Source organism: Orbicella franksi, chromosome 3 (genome assembly GCF_964199315.1).
Source record: "Orbicella franksi chromosome 3, jaOrbFran1.1, whole genome shotgun sequence".
Taxonomy (NCBI): domain Eukaryota; kingdom Metazoa; phylum Cnidaria; class Anthozoa; order Scleractinia; family Merulinidae; genus Orbicella; species Orbicella franksi.
The window spans coordinates 28522083-28546203 of NC_138147.1; the positions used below are offsets into that span (position 1 = coordinate 28522083).

The following is a 24121-nucleotide window of genomic DNA, read 5'->3' on the forward strand; positions in this document are numbered from 1 at the left end:
TTCTTGTGTTTGGTTAAGTGATGAAACACTGAATTGTCTCTCGTATTTGATACATTACTTAAAAGGTCTTAATCATATTAAAGATTCAAAATATATGCCTCTTACTAACCTAAAAAGAAGAAACATTTTTCGCTTTTTACGATTTTACGTAACTTACAGTACGGGCCAAAGAAGACTAGGTAACAAGCGTGTCTAACGATTTCCGGAAACCAATTCAAGTCACGCGGAACGTCTCAGTCAAATGATTGACGCACGTCAAAAAACACAATGAGTCAATCCGAAATAGTTGCCAAGTCATCACCACGTTTTGATATACATGTCAAGATTAACGAAACAATTTACATGTTTATTTGCCTTGAAAGAAAAAAAAACTTGAGGCATTTTAGCGACTAAGAACAGCTTCAAATTTCATCGAAGAGCGCATAGTTATTGAAGGCCCTTTTTGTGATTTAAGGGTCATTTATCTTTTCATTAGCATTTAAAATGACTATATAATCCCAAGCCGTCATTATGTACCACACCCTGCAAACTGTAAGAATTAAATGTTAAGGCAGGTTCAAACCACCACTAACCTGTTAGCCCATTGGTAGTTCCTGTTTCTCTGACAGTTTCCGACACCACGACAGTGGAATGTTTCTTGGGAACTGTACCTTACAAACAGAATATATCACCAGTAACACATAACACAACAACTGTATTTCAGAAGCTCGTAGTCTCGTAGTTCAAAACATTACTGTGTTACCATGATCGCATGTTTCCTTACAGTAAGTCGAGTACACGTCAAGTGACAGGAAAACGCCACGAACAAATGAAAAGAAATCCTCCTCAATCCCCCGTCCCTCCCAGCTGTCGTCGTCATCCCCACCCCCACCCCCACCCCCTTCTCCCTCTCCATTGCCGACATCGTTGTCATTGTCCTCACTTTTCAAAGTTATGCTAATGATGGTGCCCCTTTGAGAGACAAGAACAACTGAACTGATTTCAGAAACAAAAAAGAACTTAACTAACCAAGTTTGCCTTTTGGTGCTTCGCTGGAGTGTCCAATGTTTGCTACTCGAAGATGAAGCCTGGCTTCAACAACAGACTTGATACCAAATGGACGAATTGTTCCCGTGCGAGTCTGAAAGAGATAAAAGGATGTGGTACTAAGGTTGTGAGTTCCCCCATGATCAATGACGGCCTTCCGGCGGAGGATACGTGTTTACCTGATTGCTTAACCATTTCCCATTTTCCCATTGTTCCCTGGGATATTTCGCCAAAGTTCAAGTTAATAATAGAGATATCCCTTTTTCCCTCACATTAATCAAAAAATATCCCTCATTTCAAGGAAACATAAGAATTATCATAGGAAATTTCTTGACAAAAGGGGCTAATTAGCAGCATCTTAATGTGACTGCGTGTGCTTCTTAACGTGCTTGTGCGCAAGCGAAAACCACCCTTTACGAAGTAACAAGAGCACAGGGCTGTATAACCAGGATTTCTCGAGAAACCTGTAATCATTTCATGAATTGTTCCCCTTACCATGTCTCCAGCCTGTGATGGTGCTTCTTCGGAAATCTCACTGGAAACGACATCCAATTCACGCGCCACAATCACAGCCTCACGGCCTTGACGCAATAAGTGCTGGATAGAACAACGTTAAACAAATATTGAAAAGAGGATTATTGACGGATAAAAACCCTTTGCCATAATCCCTCTTGCCATGACGTTCACATGAGACTAGTGGTTTAAAACAGTCAACCATTCAAATCCTGCTATGTTGCTTTCTCTCAGGAAACACTGACTCTAAAAGAATTCAAATGAAAGTTACGGGATTTTCCTCTCTTATTCTTACACATTCTAAACCAAATAGGAAACATTTACTCTGCGTTTGTATTCACTTGCAGAAACAACGTTTGGGTGAACGGGAAAATGCTGCTTTGCAAGCTTTTATTCACGCAATATTTCAGTCTTGTCCCCGCAAACTTCCACTCGTGTCTCTGTACCTCGATGGAAAGGCGGAAAATGATTCCTATTACTTAACGGTGTACTCAATTCCAGCACGTTTAGTAATCTTAAAACAAACTTAATTCTTTAAGCCCTTCGATTAAAATATCAATTCTTCTAACGTATTCTCATGTTTCTCTTAAAGTCAGTTCTGAGAATTTGGTAATACATCAAGGCAATATCCCTCCTTAGTTAACGACTTTGTTCACTCCAATCACCTGCATCCTTGACTAGTATTGACATTATGGAGGGAAATAACATGTTGGAGGTCGGATAAATAACATGTCGGACCCTCAAAAGGGTAACATATGGATAATTGTTTACCTTAAGAGGCAGTGTGGTCGAGCCAATCAGGAGGAGTGAATCCCCATCCCAGACATCAATGTGTAACGCCTGACTCAGAAGATACTGACTAAACACACGACCCTCTCCAGGCTGCATATATGAAGGGTCCACCATATAGCGCAACTGAAAAGCCAAACAATTACCAGTGCTATATGAACTCAAAATGTTTGCAAGGAACGTTGCACAAACTTTATACTGTCTGATTAATAAAGTCAGCAAAAATTAATCCAATTTTGACGAGGAAGGAATTGCCAAATTTCGCTATGTACTTGTCTCGTTACATTAACGTCTTATTTTCCTTGTGTTTATTTCACTTTCGCTGTTATGACTGCCTTATTGTGTACCTTATATCCAATTACGATCTGCAAAATGGCAATGGTAACATTTTTTTTGCTAGCCTAAGCTCTCTTGATGAGCATTTCGTGCGTTCTTGTTATAGAGCAAAAACAGCGATCTAATAAATAAAGCAAAAGCTTGAGGTATACAGCTGTTTCTACAAGTCAAAGATTGTCCCTCCCACAAACGCCTAAAAGCGTACGCGACAATGCCGATTGGTATTATGGTTGGTAATAGCTTATCGTTGCTTGATTGAGGTTAACGTGTTTTCAACAAGAAGGAAAAAGAAAGCAAAAATAAACGTGTTTGTGTTGTTTCCTTCTATCACGCTGAAACACACTGAACTTCAATCAAGCAACCGTAAACCAGCATTACCCAAAATAACTTTCGAAATTGTCACGTAAGCTTATAAGCTTTTAGAAAACACCCCTAAGAAAATACGCGCGCTGATTGGTTAAAAATTGTGCTTTAATAACTCGATAAAAATACAGAATAGCACGAGCTGTTGACGTTATGATGGCAAGAGCAAAGAGAAGTTACATTTTCATGATCAAAACAAACACGTTGTTTTCTCTTTTTCGTCGTAGTGTTTTCTAAAGGAAATTGAAAGCATGTTCTCCGTGTTTCTATCGAGTTATACAGAGCGGAAAAACGTAATAAGCATGCGCGAGTTTTGGCTGTGCGCCAGGCTCCAAGTTTGAAAAAATTGCGGGAATTTCGTCGATCGGGTCAAAAAAGTCATGCTTTCCCAATTTTCCCTTTAAGCATCAACATTTTATCGTCAGTAATGGAAAGCTGGTGTATTGTTTTCGTGGGGATTCAATTTTTTTTTCGGACAAAATTAACCTTAAGGTTTCCGAACCCTTTATTTCCCCACGGTATACACAAAAAATTTCGGTGCGAAAACACATTTTTTCCTCAAACACTCTTTACATATTGCATCCATATAAACAGCCCACTGAATATATAAACAAGAGGGACTCTCAGCAGGCAGGGGAAACTTAGTTTTCTTTACAGTGAAATGCCGGGAAAAAATCATGCTTGCCCGAGTAAAAATATATCAACCGAACGACATCCTCGCGCACCTTATTAGCAGTCCGCCGTTGACTCCGCCCTTCTTTCCACAATTGCAACCCTCATTATCACCTGAGCCCGCAAGTAGGGCTAGGGATGCGCAAAAAGATGCGCAGTACGTTTTTCCACTCTGAAATCGAGTTATAGAAACATTCGTGAAAGTTTGGGAGAATTCGAAAAAGCTGTGGAAACACCTGAGGCTCGTGTTTCCACGGCATTTCTCGTTCTCCCAAACTTCCACTCGTGTTTTTGTTGAACTCGATAGAAACACGGTACATGATTTTTATTTCTTTATTGTAGAGCAACTTTTCTAAAACAGCTATATAGGTGGAAGTTTCCTTCCTCCATCCCTGACCCCAAATGAATAGACACATTTATTTACATAATAACAAAGTGGCATCACATCTCACCATCAGTCCAGGAGATTCATCTGACAGTGATCCGTCTTTGTTAAACTTTTGTAGCACACAAGGAATACCTTGTGATTGACTGTCAGTGTCTTTGAGATACACTCTAAAAACAAATCAGTTTTAATATTAACAACTCACACTACAAATTGAAAACAAACTCGACACCACTTATCAGTAATTTGTACCTTCCCAGAAACGTTTCAATCAGGATACTGCCACATAGCATAAAATACCGAAAACAACCCCACCCAAGTCTATGAAAATAAGCCTACGGAGCTATAAAAAAATTCTAATATTTTTAGACAGAAGGAACATCAGCCTTAGTTGGTTTTCAAGCGGGTCTTCTATCCTGGTCGAATTGGAATTTGGACATGTTTGATTTTGCAGCGGGAGGAAAACTGGAGAACCTGAAGAAAAAGACTTGGACCAAGGCGAGAACCAACAACAAACTCAACCCACATATGACACTGGGCAGGAATCGAACCCAGGACACATTGGTGGGAGGTGAGTGCTCTTACCACTGCGCCATCCCAGCTCCCCGTGAATAATAAAAAAAAACAACAAATACAAGTTATAAAACCTCTGCTTCTTATAGCTCTTGAGGAAAGATGCTATTGTACTTCTAATTGCAAGCTCTCTGTTGTAGAAGTCGTTTAGTATTTTACTCTGTTAGAGTATGCTTAGAGACCTGTAATGTTCGTTATGTAACTGTAGAACTTGTATTGAGTTTCACATCATCATGTTTAGAAAGGTTTATCAAGTGGTGATCTGTTGCACGCCTAAAATGTTTTCGACGCAGTATACATTCCCTTGCAAATATTAACCCAAATTTATGAAGTGCAAAACTCTTTCACTAATGAACCCCCCTGAACACAAGCCGAGAATAAAAGGCCATTTGAACAAACATAAGACCAGGGCTCAATATCGAAAGTTAATAGTGCTCAAGAAGTTCAATCTGAAAAATCTAATGCACAACAAGCAGAATTAAAAAGAAATTCCTTTGAAATTTACACAAACCTTTCAGTGGTAACTTGAGGAAAACGGTAAAATTGGAATGAGAAAAAGGAAGTCCTGTTGTAGCACCTAACAAGATTAAAATACCAAATAAGGTCACACCTGGGGGAACATCAACTTTTAAACACACTTTAAACTTTCACTTTCTTTCCCACGGTTAGATGTGACTACTCTGTAAAATGATTAAAATTCTGAACACATTGTAAATTTCTGAAAATGGAGGAAAGGAAGCAAGGAAGAAGGGGGGAGGGAGGGAAGGAAGGAGGGACAGAGGACGCACGGAAGGACGGAGGGCAAGAAGGAAGGAAGATAGGAAGGAATGGATGGAGGGAGACAACGGGAGAGTGAAAGGAAGGGAGAGTAAGGAAGAGAGGGATTAGAGAGGGTGGGAGGGAAGTGGGAGGGAGGGAGAGAGAGGGGAGCTCGAGGGAGGGGGCTCGAAGGAGAAAGGGGAAGAATGTAAATGGTCATGATATAAACCACCCAAATCAAATCTTTCTCACAAAGCTAAATACCAGCCACGGCTATATCTTAAGATCTAAACCAGGTTCAGCAGCAATACCAAAGTCAGGAATGCAAAAAAAAAAAAAAATACTAACTCGTTTTCAGCAAGAGCTTGAAGACTCCTCCATTTATGGTCTGTTTTTTACTTACCTTACTAGTAATTTTACTTAATAATAATTCACTATGTATGTATTCCCCTTTAAATTATGTAAATCCATAGTATATGTTTCTTATAAAAATGTATAAATAAAGCTTATTATTATTTTAAGAAATGACGGACGTAGGGAGTGAAAACTATGCACAAGTTATATGTCTTTCATCAGCCATACCTTGACAGTGCAAGAAACTGGATGATAATCTCATTGCCGAGGAGTTGATCCATTCCTTCAGTATCTAAGTGTAACGGTAGTTCCTCTCTGGGATCAATCACTTGTGGAGGATTGCCACGGCGATCGACAATTGTCGGGAATCCAGCACTAGACAGCCGTGCATAGGCCGCACGAGTCATAGTTGTGGGTCCACTGTATAAAAAACAATAAATAATGCATACTGAAAGCTAACGATAAAATCCGACGTTTCGGAGTAGTCAGGACTCCATTATCAAGAAAAAATATATCAGATCATGCAAATTACAGCATTTAAAGCGATCTTGGCGCGGAGAATTAACATAAAAGGGTGCGAAGATTATGAAAATACTCTCGCACGAATGGACGCGGACATTTACATAATCGTGTAAAAGGACATAAACAACAATCCTCCGCCATTGTCAAACACTACAAGAACATACACGGGACGATACCTCAGGACCTGTTAAAGCGTTTCGAAGTGCTTAAGAAATGCAGAAACAAATTTGACTGTTTAGTGTACGAAATACTCTTTATAAGAGCTTTAACGCCTAATCTCAAGGTGCAATCAGACTCCAATTTTCCTCTGTAAATGTCGTGCTCTGTGGCAAAAACGTGGCAATAGAGGCAATATGCGCTGACTTCCACGCACTAATCAAATTTTACTGTTTACGAATCAATTAAGGCCCCTTCCACTCTACACCAGAGAAAATTGAAAACGCATGCGCAGCTTTATTTCTACGGTTAGGCCTACCGTCCACGCCAATTCGTCACGAAAACGGAGCTTTTCGAAAACACTCTTCAGACCGGAGGAATTTGAAAACGCCGGCTTCACGCTTGCGTGTAGTCGGAAAACTTTTTGAAAACGGAGCTTTTCGAAAAACAAAGTGACGTCGCAACATCCATGTGATTTCCGTGACGGAGTTTTCCACAAACACAAATCCAAAATGGCCGACGATGATTATTGCGTCTTCAAATTTCTCCGGCGTAGTTTGAACAGAAAACATTTGATGCTTTTCAGAGTGAAAACGCCGCTTACTTAATTCGACATTTTCTGTGTAAATTCGTTGACTCCTTCCGTGAAATTTGTGCATCAGTCATTCTGCCTTCAAAAACTGTAGCCGGCCTATGATTACTGAACTATATGTGGTTCAGCAAAGGTACAATATACTCACGACATAGCTTGCACATGCGCCGAAACCTGAAACTGTCCCTTTACAACATGCCTAAAAGACCAGTGTTCTTAAATTTGTGGCCAAGGCCATTTTTTTTTTTTTTCAAGAAAAACCTCTGTGCTTGTTAACAGACAACTCTTCTACGGATCCACTTGATGATCAAACAAAGAAACGAAGAAGGCTTTTTGGAGTCAAACAAGAGAGACAGTCACGGTGGTTTAAAAAATTTCCAAATACTGAGAAGAGAGCTGAAATACGAGGATACTGAAATAGTTTTGACGAGTTCAAGGTGTTTGGAAATGGTAAAACAAGGTCTCGAGTCTTTGATATATCTTCTCAATCGAAACTAAAACTATAGAGAAAAGGAAAATATGTTGTATAATCAATGCTTATATTAGGATAAAAAAAAACAAACAAACACCGTCACAATAAGATTTAAGTTATGATTCCCTTTGTTTAAACTAAATTAACGAGTTTGAGAAACGTATTCCAACTACAATTACAATTTTAAATCATTGAGTATACCTGGCAGGGGTTATGCCTGTTCCGGTTAAAATCAAAGGAGAGTGAACTGTGCTATGCGGCACCTCCGAGAGATGAGTCACTGGACTGGGAGCACTTGGACGCATGCCAGAAGAGCTGTACTGCTAGAGACAAGACGAAAAGGGCATTACACTTTACCGACAGTTCCAAATTATCACCAACAGCAACCAAACAATACTATTTGAAACGACAATGCCATCTTAAAGGAGCTACGATAAGGTTTACGCATCTTGAAAAGTTAAGCCTAAAATTTTTCAAGTGCGCCGTTTGTAATCTGTGTTAATCTTCTCTATCCTTAAAGGTCAAATGAACCAAAATTTAGACATTTTGTTCATTTGAGTTCAATGTGCTCATTAAGTATAAAATAAACATATTCTGAAGTTTCGAACAAATTGAACGACGCAATGCGGAGATATTGGAATGCTAAAATCATTGTTCTTTATCCTTCATAATCGTAGAGCGGTCGGGAAAATTGTCGGATAATTGTTGGAAATAAAACTTGTGACGTCACTGTTGGTGAGCTCAAGAAATGCGGGAAATTTGAACCTCTTTTGGTTTCATGTTCTCAGTGAACTTCAGAGGAAAACCATTCAAAATCAAAAGTTAGCACTTTTAAGTTCCCCCAGGACCCAAAAATTAAAAGAGAATGGCTTAAAAAAATGAAATGGGAGTGCTTCATGCTCTCGAAGCATTCGCGCGTTTGTGAATAACACTTTACCGAAGACAGCTTCGAACAAAATCTTGTAGTAAGGAGTTTGTTGGGACCCTCTTTCAAACTTCGTACCGACCATTTTTAACTTCACTATGGACCGTTGCAAGCCTGCAATTGGACAAAAAACAAATAAAAACAAGCGAATAATGCCCGCCGAACAGCGGAAGAACTCCTCGGCCATATCCCAAGTAAAATATGATTTGTATTTAGATCCAAAACCCTCCCCACGAACGACTCACTGACGCAGAAACGCAGCAATTTTCAAGACAACAATGACGTCACAAAGCAGAGTCTCAGTTCCATTCCTTCCATTAAAGTGCGCGGTCATTTTGGAAACGTTTTCGTGAGGCCATCGGCTGTCTTCGTACTTTTAACTTTTTTACTCCTTTTCACGGCTCAGAAAGAAAAATTTCCACATAAGTTTCTTTTTACGTGTTTTTTTTTTTTTAACATTTCGTCGCTATAAAATGGCTGAAGAAAAGATGTCGAAATTTTGGTTCATTTGACCTTTAACCATCATTGTTCCTTTACAGTTTATTAATATCTCTTTGGTTTTTTTTTCTATTTTAGTAAACTGCTATTTTCAGGTTTCCTTCAACGAAAAGGTAGTTTTGGCCAAAATAACTCAAAATTCCAAGACTGAGCTCCTTTAAGTGCGACGTCGAGGACCTTAACAAACCTCCCCACCCCCTCCCCCCCCCCCCTTAGGCCCATCTTTATTTTCATCTGCCTCAAACCCTTTCCCCCTCACTAAGCACACGCAAACACCCTTTTCAAGCACCTATGGAGACCTTATTTTCTTTGAGATACAGCTATTGCTCACAGGAAATTAAGTTCAAATGAAATGTTTTAGTTCAAAATTGATGGCCAAAATTTACCTGAAAAAGTGGATCTCGAGGAGATACGGCAGGGTATTCATCTGACATCCTGAAACAAAAGACAGAACAATAACATTCAGCGCTACAATTAGAAACTTTACTCTCAAAGACCACACCAAAGGAGAGGATGGATTCTGGACTTAACATTTCTCGCGTTTTAAGTGTGTGTTCGGTCTACAATGTAACACACACAAGAGAGTTTTTCAGTCTTTTAATCCTTCAAAACAAACTACATACAGTACTAAATACCTAAATGATCACAATGATTCGATTTAGCGCAGTCCTTCCAGGAGGTAGCCTCCCACGCAGAAGCTCTTTGGGCTCATCACGCAAGCTTTCTTCCCCACGTGTTGGAAAAAGATTGCGTGACGAGCACTAAGAGCGTCTGGCTATCTCTCCAATAAGCTACCAAAAGTAAATTAGCGCCCGGATAGCTAAATTGAATCATAACGGTTCCTCCAAGGAAGTGCAACCTACAGAGTTTTTATTGAGTTACGAAACTTCGGAAACGAATGACTAAGTGCAACGAACGAGTGACGGTTTGTTTGTCTTACACATTGGACAATCAACCTCTCCCAGACAAAAATTTAATTCAAATTAACACACACACAGCATTGCTTTCAAAAGCACAATTCGTTTAATAAACGCCTCGGGGAAACGTTCTCACAAGCGAATCAACCAAACGTTTTATGGCATTTCGGGATTTACATTGTCAGTCAGTGAAAGTTTTTGTTTCAGTTCCATGCTCCTAAATACGAGTTCTTCCCTAATGAATGTTGGTACATGTAACAGTCCTATGCTAGTTCCACTGTAATCGACTGTTTTCAGTGAAGAAAATGAAACAGAATTCAAATTTGTGTGCTGTGTAACATGTGATTAGTTGGGAGCAGGTAAATTATCATTAGTTTATAATTTATGTTACAACTAACAGGCTGCTGGAAACGGGCAAATGGCGGCAAGAATGGCCACATGACTTGTTTTCCTGCCATTTCCAGACAAAAGAATGATGGAAAAGCGCTGAATTTTTAATTCCATTTGTTCCCTAATTTCATTTTCGGTGAAAATTAGAACTGCAGTCTACTAAGCAACAGTCTTAGCGGCAGAGCCTGGTGCGCATGCTGTGGAGCCCGGAGCCCCACTTTTTGGGGAGTCTGAGATGAAGGGATCTTTAAATGGTAGTAGACGGGAGCTGGAAGTTAGTCCGCAGAAACTATTAAAATCGTTTAAATCCCTTCCCGATGGATCTATCTGATCTGCCACCGCATACGAGAGAAATGGTCGACAGAAACAAGGATGATGGTGGAACTGACAGAAAGTCTCTCCCCAGAGATAGAGATTTAAAGGCAACATCGCTTGAGGCCTGTAATTTTATCACACTGGATATTTTTACGTGTCTAGAAGACGTTTTTTCACTTGGACTGTGAATATATGCTTATAATGCATGTGCCTGACTGCCTGTCAACATGGTGTAATACCCAGAAGCATGAGAAAACGAAATGGATAACGAAACTTGCACGACACAAAAAGAGGTGGATCTTTCCGCCGCGCGAAGATTGCCTTGATAGATTGGCCCTAAGATAAGAATCAACCATCAGATTACTGGTAGTAAGACCTTCAGAGTTTGAAGAGTACGTCGAGCAGTGTGGGCACAAGTTCCCTATTATCTGCCTTCCACAAGATGAAATCGGAGCAGGGTATCCACAATATTGGATCCAGAAAATTGCTATGCGGTTGAAGCTGCAGTTCATCTGGATGATTGATGACAGCGTGGAGTGCTTCTACGAGTATCACCCCAATCAGGAGCCACCTGAACGTCAGGTTGGAAAAAAGTGGGTGAGGAACTTCAGAGACAACCGAAGGCGAGAACTTGGCCTTGTGTTCAAGGTATTGAAGTCTTTGTCACGGAAACAGATGACAATGAAAAGCCTTTTGCAGTAATGAGCCCGAGGCGATGGGATCCGAGACGTCCACCTAAAAAGCCATCTTCTTGTAGGCCTCCACAGGGTGCTGTCTAACTCAACCTAAGACCATTCTCAGAAAAGAATGTTTACTATCGACCAGAACTTAATTAATCAACCTTCCCTTGCTTCTCTTAAAAGAAGGATGGCAACAACTTTGTGTGGCTGAAAATGGGGAAGCGGGTGGCAGAGTGCTCAGTTAATATTTTAGCCCCATGAACGCCTGGAGTGTCAAGAAAACCACACCTACAGCCCAAGGAGATGTAGACAGTGGATGGAGAGAAGGGAGTAAGCCTTCACTCAGGGTCACTGTAAACATTCCTGGGTAGAGAAGAGGGAGTGGGCCTCCTCTCTGATTGAAGGGAGTAAGCCTCCATTAACCTAACTCCAGGGGGTACAATTGGAGGGAGTTGGCCTCCGAAAATCGAGTCTATGGGGGCAAGAGTGTGCATCACCATTCCCGTGTTTATTTGACCAACCTAAACAGAACTTGCAAAGAACGGTAACAATATAAGAAAGCATAAATTGTGAACTATGATCTCAAGTATCTATTACTGGACTGGCAGAGTGTTCTAATCTACATAAACAAACCTAAGCGAAGTACTTAGTTTCTATAGTTCGTGTCTAAACCACCTCAAAGGTGGTATGTGCTCTAAAAGTTATGAATGTTCGTTTTGGTAATTTTAATTCGAGTGTACACAAAGAAACCTCAAAAGAGGTACTTATTGTAAGAGTCCCATTGCTCATCTTAACAGTTAACGCATCTATTAAATACAACTAAAAGCGGTGCCTGAACCCTCAAGATTTACATGTTATGCCAGGAGTTTTTATTAATTGTGTACATTACAAACCCAGGTGTAAAACTGATGTCGCCCTACAATTTAAGTTGTATTACAAAATATCCTAGATGATTGGAAAAACCCTTAGCCAAACTATATTATTACGAAGACCTATGAGTGGGCAAGTGCTTTGGATGGGTGGGAGGGAATAGAAAATATTCTGGACAAAATGTCGCACTGTAGTCTCACTCGTGTGAGAGCAAAAGACAGTGGCCAAATTTAGCAAGCACGTATCAAGATGCTAAAGTTCACTCTGATTGGGTGCTTTTCAGGATTCTTACGTGAGGTCATCCAAGGTCGATGAATGGATGATTAGCAAAGCACATAGCTCAAAATAGAAACAAGAGTTGTTGATTAACTGAGATTTATTTCATATGTTCAATAAATTGTGACAACAACTTATATACATGACATTTGGATATGAATGCGAGCAGAAGGGTCTGAAAGTTTAGAGGGATAACCGCATTATTTTACAAGACCACGACTGGAAGGACACCGGAGCCAGCAGTCCATCAGTTAAAAGCAAGTGGAAGAAAAACAGTGAGTGGCAGTAAGTAATGAAATGTTCAGGAAAATCCAAACTAACAAGTCTAAAGAAGGTGGGCTCTTGAAAGACTTGGAAACTCTTAACAATCTGAAAACAATGTTTTGTTGTCCAATATTTTGTTGTCCTACATGAGAGGAAAGGATAGACATTTATTGCAAGGAAATCCCATGGACACGTCTACTCTAGACTAATGAGAAGTAAAAACCGAGTTCCATTGTATTTTGTTAACTACAATATTTACTTGTTTATTTACCGCATCCGATTAACACCACAGTGTTAATTACATTGACACTAAATCAATGTGATTATTTTAGTTGTTTCTCTTTGTCTAAGGGCAGAATCAAAGGACTCTACGTCTTTTATTTTTTAGTTGCTAAATGTTTCAATATTTTAGGGTTACTTTCCTTTTTATACCTACCTTCTTTTACTTTCCTAACGGGCAAATGATCACAAAGTAAAACAAAAGGAAATATTTCAAATAAAAAGTTCCCATTGAGGACACATCAATTCTAGAGATTTAAAACTACCTATTTAGAAATACCAACCAATTGTTAGGTTCGGTTTTTAAATATTTCAGCTACAATCCAATTCTTGGGATTGGCATAGACTCTGCCATTTTAGATTTATTAATTATTCTGTGGAGATTGACCTATGGTTCCTTCCCAGATTCCCTGCCATGTTTTTTCTCCACAGGAGTTTTTTTTTTTTTGGCAGTGTTTGATATACTACCTCAAGACATTGACATAGAATAGACTGATAAGACAAGTGAGTTATGTAGACTATTTTGCCACCTGAACGTGGAAATATTTTTAAAAAATTAGCTTGGCATAAACAAGAAGATGGTGTTATGACTATGAAAACCCCCTAACAGTTCTCTTCCTACAGTATCCGTTAGCGTTTCATTTAAGTGCTGTATCTCATTCGAATGTTTATTTCGAAGAAAGAAAAAACCGCCCCAACCCAACAAGCGCCTCTTTCTTCAAAAATTTACCAAAAGTAAATTAGCGCCCGGGGAAATAAATGGAATAATAACTTAAAGTAGTTTAGAGAAAGTGCAGCCTACAGTTATTTTACTCACGAGTAGCGAAACGGATGACTAAGCGAACGAGTGAGTTTGTTTATTTGAACCCTCCTACACAAGAATTTATTCAAATTAACACGCACCGCTATCAAAAGCATAACTCGTTAAATAACCGCCTCGGGGAAGCGTCCTCGCAAGCGAATCAGCTCAAAGTTTTATGGCATTCCGTGACTTAGATTGTCTGTCAGTGATTGTTTTTACCGCAGTACCATGCATCTAAATATATATACATTCCTAATGGAAGTTTGTACAATTTGTTCGTGCAGTCCTGATGCTAATGTGTTGGACTGTTTTTAATGACTAAAACGAAACAGAATACAATTTTGTGTGCTATGTAGCATAACGTATTGTCTGATTGAGACAATAACTTCATTGTGATTGGCTGTGAACAGCCAAATTTATAGATAATTCATAATTTGCCCGGCAGTTAATGCTTGCCCTCGTAGTGTTCTTTGTCATATAATAAATGAGTAGCCATACGAAAGCTCGAGCATTTAAAGACTTACACTGCTCCTGATATTCTCAAACTCTCAAATATTATTCGTACTGCATTTCGTAGAATAGATAAGTTTACTTAACGACAGTAACTAACGCCTTTAAAAATGGCGTCATGTCTGTGACATCTATCATAAGGACACCTGTCTAATCAATGTAAACACGTTCGTCTGTCGTTTCGATGTTCGTTGTAGAGTGGCTGGACTGAATCATAAAAGTAAGTACGCTAAGACGCCACGATATGGGCTCATGCTTACTCCCAATGATGGCCATAAATTCTTTTTAATTGATGCGATACATGCAAACGATACAGTCTCTCTTGATCTGGGAGTGATCTACAAAGTGAAAGCGGAAATGTAAATGATATACAGAGATGTAAATGATTTGGGGCTTAAATGTGACTTGAATTGTCACAGTTCGTCACAAGTCCAAATTACAGCCATGGCTCACTCTCGACACAGTCGAGATGAAGGGTCTTCTCACGGTATTTGCGACAGTGAAGCTGAGACAGATCAAAGTTCCGCAAGCAGGAACAGAGATTCAAGCGAACATTTCTCGAGACATACATTTTCGAAATATGAAGAAGAGCAGGAAACGGCATACGGCATCGAAACACTTCAGCAGAAAAGTGACAGTAACGATGCAAAACTGAATTTGGATACTAATCAGTCTCCTGTGTCAGAGCACAAAGATGGAGAATGGCTAAAAGACCATCCGTGGGAAAACGAAACACCAAGGCGCCAAGAACGGATGGAGACGAGGATGGACATGTCGCAAGTGTGCATCGTGCCAGATAAATGGCTCGCAAGTAAAACCGTTGATCTCGAAAGGATCTATTCGAGTCTTCCGAAATTTATTGATGAAATCAAAGGACCATCGATTCGCCAAGAGCTAGAGGAAGTATTGCAAATCGATCCAAGCTCACTAAAAATACCCAAATTGTTGAAGGCGATTGAATCTACAAATACGAAGCTCTCCCCACATGTGCTTGAAATAGCTCAAAAGCAAAACAAGGTTCCGCCGCAAGACCAGCCATCTCTTCGTGATCATGGGAATAAGAACACTTTCAAGGCTTTTTCTTTAACTCCACCACAAAAGATCTGGTTTTTTGACTGCGAATACATGCTTAAGATGTGTCTGCCGGACGACTCATTACAGTGGTTTAAAAATAATGATCAGCAAGGAAGACACATTAGAGAAATTAATCCTGAAAAGAAAGATAAAAGATGGATTTTTATACCATCTTTCCGCCGGGCCAAGATTGCCTTGTTAGATTGGCCCCAAGATAACATCGTGACCCAGGAATCCACCATCAGATTACTGGTAGTACGACCTTCAGAGTTTGAAGAGTACACGTCTTGCTGCGGGCACAAGTTCCCTATTATCTGCCTCCCAGAAGATGAAATCGGAGCAGGGTATCCACGATACTGGATCCAGAAAATTGCTCTACGCTTGAAGCTGCATTTCATCTGGATGATTGATGACAGCGTGGAGTGCTTCTACGAATATGCGCCACCTCCTTGCAACAGTGACGAATTTAACTTTGTGCGGAGACGCAAACCACGAAAATTTGGCCTTGTGTTCGAACGTATAGAAAATTCGGTCAAGGCCACAAAAGATGAAAGCCTGCCTATCGCAGCCATGAGCCCAAGACGATTCATGAGTTGGGAGACTAAACCAAGACTACCATTTGATTGCAAACCTCCGCAAAGTGCTGTGTTTCTCAACTTAGCAGCACTGAAATCAAAGGAGGTGTATTATCGACCTGAACTTCGTCTATTAGAGGATATGATCTTCGGGTACAAATGTGAAAAAAATGGCCTGAAAGTATTCATTGACAACCGCATCCACCTGCAGGATCATGACTGGCAAGATACCGGAGCTAGGAGTCCTTCTGTTCAACAAAAGCCGACTTAGCAACCATACTTAATCACTGAAGATATGACACTTGAAAACTATAGCACATTTTCAAGTAATATTTCAAGATGTACATTAGATGTACAATCACTGATCAGTGAGGTAATCAGCAAGGTAATCGTTATCAGACTGCCATGGATAGCTTAAAATTAATTTTTCAATTTTGTTTACAGCCGCTGGAATGTGAAATTGTAACCATGCTGAAATTTCGACGTAGCCCAATACAAAAAAAGTCTGGCTTCATTAAATCACAGGGGCTGAGCAAACTAACACGATTCACTTGTTTCATCTCCGATTATCTATAAGTTTGAGAGAACAAAATAATAACTAATATTGAGAAGCATGCGTGTCTTTTCCAATAACTTATATTCACAACATAGAATTTTGTTCGTATTTTTCAAAACAACCTTTCCCGTTTCTAAAAATTAAAAGTATAGGGTTATAAACACTACTACAATCCAAATAGAGATTTCATTTTCCATCTGTTGTCAGTACCCTTTTCATCTTACTTTCACAGCGTAAGAGATCATTTGACTTTGCCGTAGGTACTAAAAGAAACTCTTTAGGAAATGCCAAAACAAGATGTACCAATGTTAAATCCTAGTCTGAACATTTTCCCAGTTTCTCCTAAAGTGGGAACAAACCATTATTAAATAGGGAATTTGCTACTTAGCTTCTTCATGAACTCTTAGTAACCAGTAAACAACCAACAAGAAATTTTAAAATAAAAATAGTGACATTAGCTCCTACAGCCAAAACCTGACTGATTCAAATTTTATTCAAAAGTTTCATCCACAAGGTGCAATGAAAGTCAAAGTTGGGTCTGGTAGCCCACGGCCAGCAGATTCTGTGGTCGGGTGAGTGGCTTCTATCCTTTGGTTGATCGCTCAATTGATCGATCGATCGATTGATTGATTGATTGATTGTACTGTATGCTCACTTTTTCATTAATGTTGAAAGAAAAAATATAGTGGTGGAAGAATTACTGCAAAGTAGCATTATTAGACAATGTAAGTATAGTATCACTGAATGTACTAGATATTTCTGCAATCCACAGACTTGTATCTTGAAACGTATTTTTTCCAAGTAGAATGCAACTGTCAATAATTCTGAATAAAGTATTGAAAAATCTAATGGCTGTTTTCAGAACAATCATTTCATCAGTGAACATAGTTTATCCTATGTTCCCTGGCGAAGTGATGTCTAGCAATACCTGAGGTGGCATCAGTACCACCACTTGACCAGGGGATAGAGTGTTTTCGCATGATGTCGCAGCAGCCATATTGATGAGTACCAAAATAGTGAAATGCCCGCAATGTTGGTGAACCAAACCAATATTGTGGGAGTGGAACTCTTGTTTTGTGTAAACCTTTTCTGTTGTTCTAATAAATTTACATGGCCGCTGGCCATGTGAGTGCAAAAACTCTATACACACATGTACATAACTCTAACAAGTTACTGATGAAATAGACAAATAGTTGATTGCAGTTTAGTTTAGCTGATTTGTGGCCTCTCCAGATTAACACCCCCTGCTTCATCGCCAAATGAGCTGAATAACCCTTGGCTCATTTGATGGATGAATTTTATTGAGGTGGCAAGATCAAAACGATCCTGTATCTTCCAATTATAAGTTGAAGAATGTTTCAATATTTTTAGGGTTACCTTCCTTTGTATACCTACTGTCGTTAGCTTTCTCAACAAGCTCGTGATCACAAAGAACTACCAACCAATTGCTACTTTAAGTTTTATTATTTTTGCTAGGATCTAATCTCTTGGTATTGGTATAGACTTTGCCATTTTACATACACAGGTTACTTGATGATTGTACTGCAAGTACGACCCCCCCCCCCCCCACCCCCTGGGTGTAGAGCCTGAAAGAATGGCTGATAGCTATTTTTGATAATAGACTGATAATTACTTTAGAGCACGTCTCAGATTCCCTGCCACGTTTTTTCTCCATTGGCAGTGTTTGATATATTACTTCCAGACATTGACATAAAATAGACTGATAAGACAAGTGAATTATGACGCCTACTTCGGAATAAACACGAAAATTGTGTTACGACTACGAAAACCTTAACAGTTCTTTACCCACGGTATCTGTTGTTGTTCATTTAAGTGTTGTACCACATTTACGTTTATGTCGAAAAACGAAATAAGCACCCCGTTCATGATAAATGCGCCCTCTCTGATAAGAAAAAGGGAGCTAAACAAAACCACGTCGACAACGGCAACGAGTTTGTCACCAAATAAATTTAATGAGCACGAAAATGGCTGTGCACGTGCGTTATAAATCCTTGTGTATTTCTTAGCCGTCCTCATCAAAACAACAACGTGAAATGACCAAGTTTTGGGTATTTTGAAGAACGTGAGCCACGACGTGTAATTTTCCGACTTTTCTTTAGGAATTGATTGCTGGCCTTACATATTTAGTTTGAGCAAGCTTTTAGATTGATTGGAGGGGTGAACAGATCTAGATAATTGTGAAATTCGAAGGTAAAATATAAATCTCTTTTTTTTTTACTAGGCGTCGTCCAAGGCGTCGCCGTCGTCACTGCTTGAGCTCACTAATATGATAAGCGCCCTCAATGCGCTGGTCTGCCAGTTTTGCAACGTACGGATGTTATTCACGAGTGGCGAAACTTCGAAGAACAGACGACCGAGCACAGCGAACGAATGTCAGTGAGCTTGTGTTTCATAGACAGGACAATCAACCTCTCCTAGACACCTTTATTCAAATGAAGACTGCATTGTTTTCAAAAGAAAAACAAGTAAAATGACCGTCTCGAGGAAGCATTTTCGCAAGCGAATCAGCTGCACGTTTTATTGTATTACGTAATCTAGTTATGCAAACCCTCCACTACGTCTCCGGTTTGCATAACTGTCTCGAATGTTTCAAACCCTCCTTGAGTTTAGATGAGGCTATGTAAACACGGAAAAAGTGCCCTATTGCTGGTTTTCAGTGTCACGCCATTCAAAATAGATCAAAATAAAAATCAAAACCGGTCAATAGATTAAGTCCAGAATCTGGGAAATGAAACAAGGTAAACATGCAAAGACTCTCAATCAATCAATCAATCAATAACTTAATTAATGTGTCAAATACATTCTAGCCGAGGAGAAAAAAGCCCTCTACTAATAGGGGACACATAAAACAAATAAAATAAATTATAAAATTTAAAAACCTAAATTTGATATTTACAATAAAAAGAGACTAAAATTTAACTACATTATTTACAGTAATTCCAACAATTCTAAAATAATTCATTTCTTATTTTCCTTCCTTATTTTGTCTTTGCTTGTACTTTTTTTACTTTGCATTTTGAGAAACACAAGAAAAACATCTAAAATGTGAGCGAATTTGGAAGTTATTGAGCTATTTTTATTTTCTGCGCTCAGGCTGACGTAAGTAACCGGAAGTGAAATTTCAGTGACGCAATCCGGTGTGACAAGAAAACAAGTGCATACATTACTTTTTGCCTAGTCATGTTTACGATGCTTTCACTTTAAAGCAAAATGGCTGACAGCATGAACGAAACTCTGGCTGATTCTTCAGCCAGCGGAATAGAAAGGAACTTGGAGAAATTGACCCTAGAAGAGGAGCAAAACACAGCAAGAGACGAAACACCCGAGCCGAAAAGTTACAGCAGCGATACGAGATCGAGAGAAGAAGTAAGAAAAAAGCTCTTCGCTGATGGCGACAAAACGCCAAAGCGGCAAGATGGGGAATGGCTAGAGAGCCATCCATGGCAAGACAAGACACCAAGTTGCCAAGAAACAATGGATACGACCATCAACGTGTCGAAAGTGTACACTGTGGCACAAGACTGGCAAGATGGTGCAAACGTTGATCTCAAAGAGATCTATTCCAAGCTGTCGACATTTATTAATAAAATGAAAGGACGATCGATTCGCCAGGAGCTGGAAGATATATTACAAATCGATGGAAACTCACTTAAATTAGACACAAATTCAACATTGCTGAAGGCGATTAATTTTGAAAAGGTGAAGCGCACCCCACATTTGCTTGAAATAACTCAAAAGCAAGATAATGTTCCACCAAAAGACAAGCCATCTTATCGTCAACCGGGTAAAAATAACAACTTCAAGGCTTTTTCTTTAGAAAAACCGCATCAGCCATCGCAAAAAAACTCCTGGTTCCTCGACTGCGAATACATGCTAAAGATGCATCTGCCTGATGACTCATTAAAGTGGTTTAAAAATGACGATCAGCAAGGAAAACGCATTACAAAAATTAATCCTGAAATGGAGAATAAAAGATGGATTTTTATACCATCTTTCCGCCGCGCCAAGATTGCCTTGTTGAAGTGGCCCCAAGATAACATCGTGACTCAAGAATCCACCATCAGAATACTGGTAGTGAGACCTTCAGAGTTTGAAGAGTACGTGTCTTGTTGCGGGCACGAGTTCCCTATTATATGCCTTCCACAAGATGAAATCGGAGCAGGCTATCCACGATACTGGATCCAGAAAATTGCTCTGCGCTTGAAGCTGCAGTTCATCTGGATGACTGATGACAGCGTGGAGTGCTTCTACGAGTATCATCCCGAACAGAAGCCACTGGGTTCCTACGCAGCAGACAGACGAAGAAAATTCGGCCTTGTGTTCGAGCGTATTGAACACTTTGTCCAAGACGCCGATGACAATGAAAAGCCTATTGCAGCAATGAGCCCGAGGCGATGGAATCCGCTATGTCGACCTAAAAAGCCATTTTCTCGTAAGCCTCCACAGGTTGCTGTCTACCTCAACCTCAGAGCACTGTCGGAAAAGAATGTTTACTATCGACCAGAACTTAAAACATTTGAAGACATGATATTTGGATATGAATGCGAGCAGAAGGGTTTGAAAGTTTACAGGGATAACCGCATTCCTTTACAAGACCACCAATGGAAGGACACCGGAGCCAGCAGCCCATCAGTTAAAAACATGTGAACCAATAACGGCAGTTAATACCGAAATGTTCAAGAAAATCAAAACAAACATGTCTAATGAATGTGAGCTCTTGAAAGACTTGGAAACTCTTAACAATCATAAAACAATACTTTGTTGTCCTACACGAGGGGAAAGGATTGACAATCATTGCAAGGAATCCCATAGACATGTCTACTTTAGACTAATGAAAAGTAAAAACCGAGTTCCATTGTATTTTGTCAACTGCAATATTTGCTTGTTCATTTACTGTATGTAACTAGCATCACAGTGTTAATTACATTGACACTGAATTAATGTGATTATTTACTGAGGTGGCAGGATCAAAGACTTTGCACATTCCATTATGATTTTCTTTAGTTGAAATATGTTTCAATTTTTTTTTTAGCGTTAGCTTGCTTTGTATACCTACTGTCATTTACCTTCCTAACAGGCAAGTGTTTACTCAGTAAAACAAAAGGAAGCATTCAAAATAGAATGTTCTTGAAGTACACGTTGATTTCAGTGTTTTAAAGCTGTTTGCAGATAGCTGCCAACCAATTGCTAGTCCAAGTTTTAAATATTTTAGCTAGAACCCAATTCCTCGGGATTGGCATAGAAATTGCCATGTGATGTGAAGTTTTTAATGACTGTATGTAGAGTCTACAAGGATGGGCTGATAAATACTTAAGAGCCTGGACCATGGTTCCTTCCCAGATTTCCTGCCATGTTTTTTCTAAACCGGAGTTTTTTTCTGGCAGGAGGATTTTTTTTGGCTTCTGTTCAAACAGAGTCTCTGTAAATGTTACAATTAGAGACGCTCATAGACATAATATTACGAATTAGGATCGATAAACTTAAGAAGCAATGAACACATAGCACAGATTGTTAAGGTTGCATGAGCATGCTATATTGGCACTTCTAATAAAATTAATAAATGCTTGCAAAAAAAGATGTGATCTTCCCTGTGTCAACTTCATCACAACTTATTGCACTGTCTCAGAGCACACAAGGCAAGCTAAGGTAGAATACATGGTCATAGCAGGTGGTTTAAGGTTACAGTATACCTTCAGGGGTGTCTCGCGCGCAAGCGATGTAGCGCGTGCAGTTTAAGCTGTAGATACCTAAACCCCTATATCAAATTAAAGCTTATGGAGCTGGCTATCAAACTATACCAACAATTTTGAAAGAAAATGAATTGTCGAATTTTTCACGACCACTAAATGCGAGCGCCCGAATCACCTTTCGAAAGCTACAAGTCAAAGCGAATTTCGTTTTTCGCCAATTTAATTTTTTCCTAGGTTTTAGGGCCCAAAGCACTTAAAAAACGTGTCTGCGTTTTGGCATATTCGATTGCAGTAAAAAGTTACAGAACATTTTCGAAATAGGATTAAAAAAATGTGGAGTGATCGTACAAAAATCGCTCTCGAAGAAAAAGTATTTCGAAGTTAACAATTCCCAGACACGCTTTTGTAGTTTATATGTTAAACTAGCCACTGTCCAAATTTAAGAGCAATTGAACAAATTCCCTTTGAGTCGTAACTCTTTAAAGTGTCTGCTTCAAGTGAAAAAATTTATTCGAGAAAACAGCGCTAAGAAAAATTTTCTGCTTCGCGAACAAACTCCGCCCACAAACGCCTTCAACTGGGTTCTCAGGTAACTAAGCCAATCAGTGCAGGAAAAGTTTACTGCCGTTAACCGCCTGGTGAAATTTACGCGCGAATCTCTAAAAAACTCTTGTGTTTCGCAATGCGCTCAAGGAACCGAAGGCAGTGAACTGAACTGTGTGTGGGCAACTGTGCATGGATAATATTTCAAATGGTCTCAATGAGTCCGACGATTCGTCGATATCGGACTCATCAGAAGAGTCTCTGTCAGCATCCCTGTTATTGCTGTCAAGTTCCGAAATTTTTACAGAACCTTTCTTTTCTCTCACCACGAATATTTGCCCGCCTTATACGATAACTATAGTTTCATCCGCGTGGCGAACTTTCGCTTCTTCACTCATTGATGTATTTTCATTCGTTCTTCGCTGTTTTCGCTTTTTCGAACCGGTCCATGGTTTAAACGTGGTCTATGTTTACTTATAACTTAATAGAGACACGCCTAATATCAAAAATGCTGGGTAGTCGGAACAACAATGCTGATCAACTGAGTAGTCAATTCGTGACATCCATATAGGTAATTCCCGCGAAAATCGTCTCGGTTGATTGCATACGCGCCATAGGGATGTCAATCAAGAGGTAAACTTTTACTTCCGGTGAAAACGTAAAACCGCCATTTCTCCGCCAATATTTAGCCTTTTTCAAAATTTTTCTTCAGAAATTAGAGATTATTCTTCGACCTCTATTTTGACCCAAAAATCCAAATTTGAAGAAAATTGCCGACCCGAAGGTATACTGTAACCTTAAGAGCCAATTTGTCCTTTTATACCTGGTAGTGGAAGCACTTAATTTAGAAAGTAGGATTTTAGGTGGGTGATTTACACACAGACACTAATTTTTCAAAGTTATGATAACAGATTCCTAGGAATCACATCATAAAGATTGAGGTACATGGTGGCCTGGACACTGGTCACACCAAACATCAGCGGCATTCATCAGTGAATACTGTCTGCTTTAATGGTACCCTGAACTGGACAACCCTCAATTCATCATTTCAAGATGTTAATGTTCCACCACTGCGGGGCTCAAAGTTAACGACCAACTGGTCGCACAAGCAACTAGACTTTTTATTTTGCACCTACAATATTACCATAAGTGGTAGCACTTGTGCTTCTATACAGCGCAAGTTTAGAACAACTTCCTGCATTGTCACTATGTTTCCCGCTCCAAAAACCAAATATATACTTCCTGATCAATAAAATAGTTAAATCTACCCATTTCCTGGTGGAAGTGGTGGTCAAGATGCCGCACCAGGCATTGATCAGTGGTATTCCTGTATGAATATACCATTTGCTTTATGATCACGTGAACTGAACATTCCTCAATCAATCATTTAATCTGTCAACATTTTAACACTGAAATAGCTGTTT

At 39.5% G+C, this 24121-nt stretch overlaps 3 protein-coding genes and 1 pseudogene across 7 annotated transcripts in view; 3 read left to right on the top strand and 1 right to left on the bottom strand.

Annotated features, from left to right (window-relative positions):
• The window catches only part of LOC145481794 (nephrocystin-4-like), a 47052-nt gene that overhangs the window by 13764 nt on the left and 9167 nt on the right, over positions 1-24121 (bottom strand). For 2 of the 5 annotated variants that reach the window (XM_081460331.1, XM_081460329.1), the window contains exons 14-22: positions 9322-9370; positions 7714-7835; positions 5999-6190; positions 5169-5234; positions 4152-4254; positions 2311-2454; positions 1522-1623; positions 1009-1120; positions 573-650 (exon numbers count right to left, since the gene is read on the bottom strand). In XM_081460331.1, coding sequence (XP_081316457.1) covers positions 573-650; positions 1009-1120; positions 1522-1623; positions 2311-2454; positions 4152-4254; positions 5169-5234; positions 5999-6190; positions 7714-7835; positions 9322-9370 — 968 coding nt within the window. The remainder of the gene's footprint in view (positions 1-572; positions 651-1008; positions 1121-1521; positions 1624-2310; positions 2455-4151; positions 4255-5168; positions 5235-5998; positions 6191-7713; positions 7836-9321; positions 9371-24121) is intronic. The other 3 variants (XM_081460330.1, XM_081460332.1, XM_081460333.1) reach the window with 2 other exon arrangements.
• LOC145480486 (uncharacterized) lies at positions 10560-12672 on the top strand (annotated as a pseudogene).
• Positions 14602-18009, top strand: LOC145481796 (uncharacterized). The gene has a single exon (XM_081460336.1). It carries the CDS (start codon positions 14602-14604, stop codon positions 16156-16158), a length of 1557 nt encoding a protein of 518 aa, XP_081316462.1. The 3' UTR covers positions 16159-18009.
• Positions 18008-24116, top strand: LOC145481797 (uncharacterized). The gene is made up of 2 exons (XM_081460337.1): positions 18008-19163; positions 19590-24116. The coding sequence occupies exon 2, from the start codon at positions 19675-19677 to the stop codon at positions 21109-21111; it is 1437 nt and encodes a 478-aa protein (XP_081316463.1). The 5' UTR covers positions 18008-19163; positions 19590-19674; the 3' UTR covers positions 21112-24116.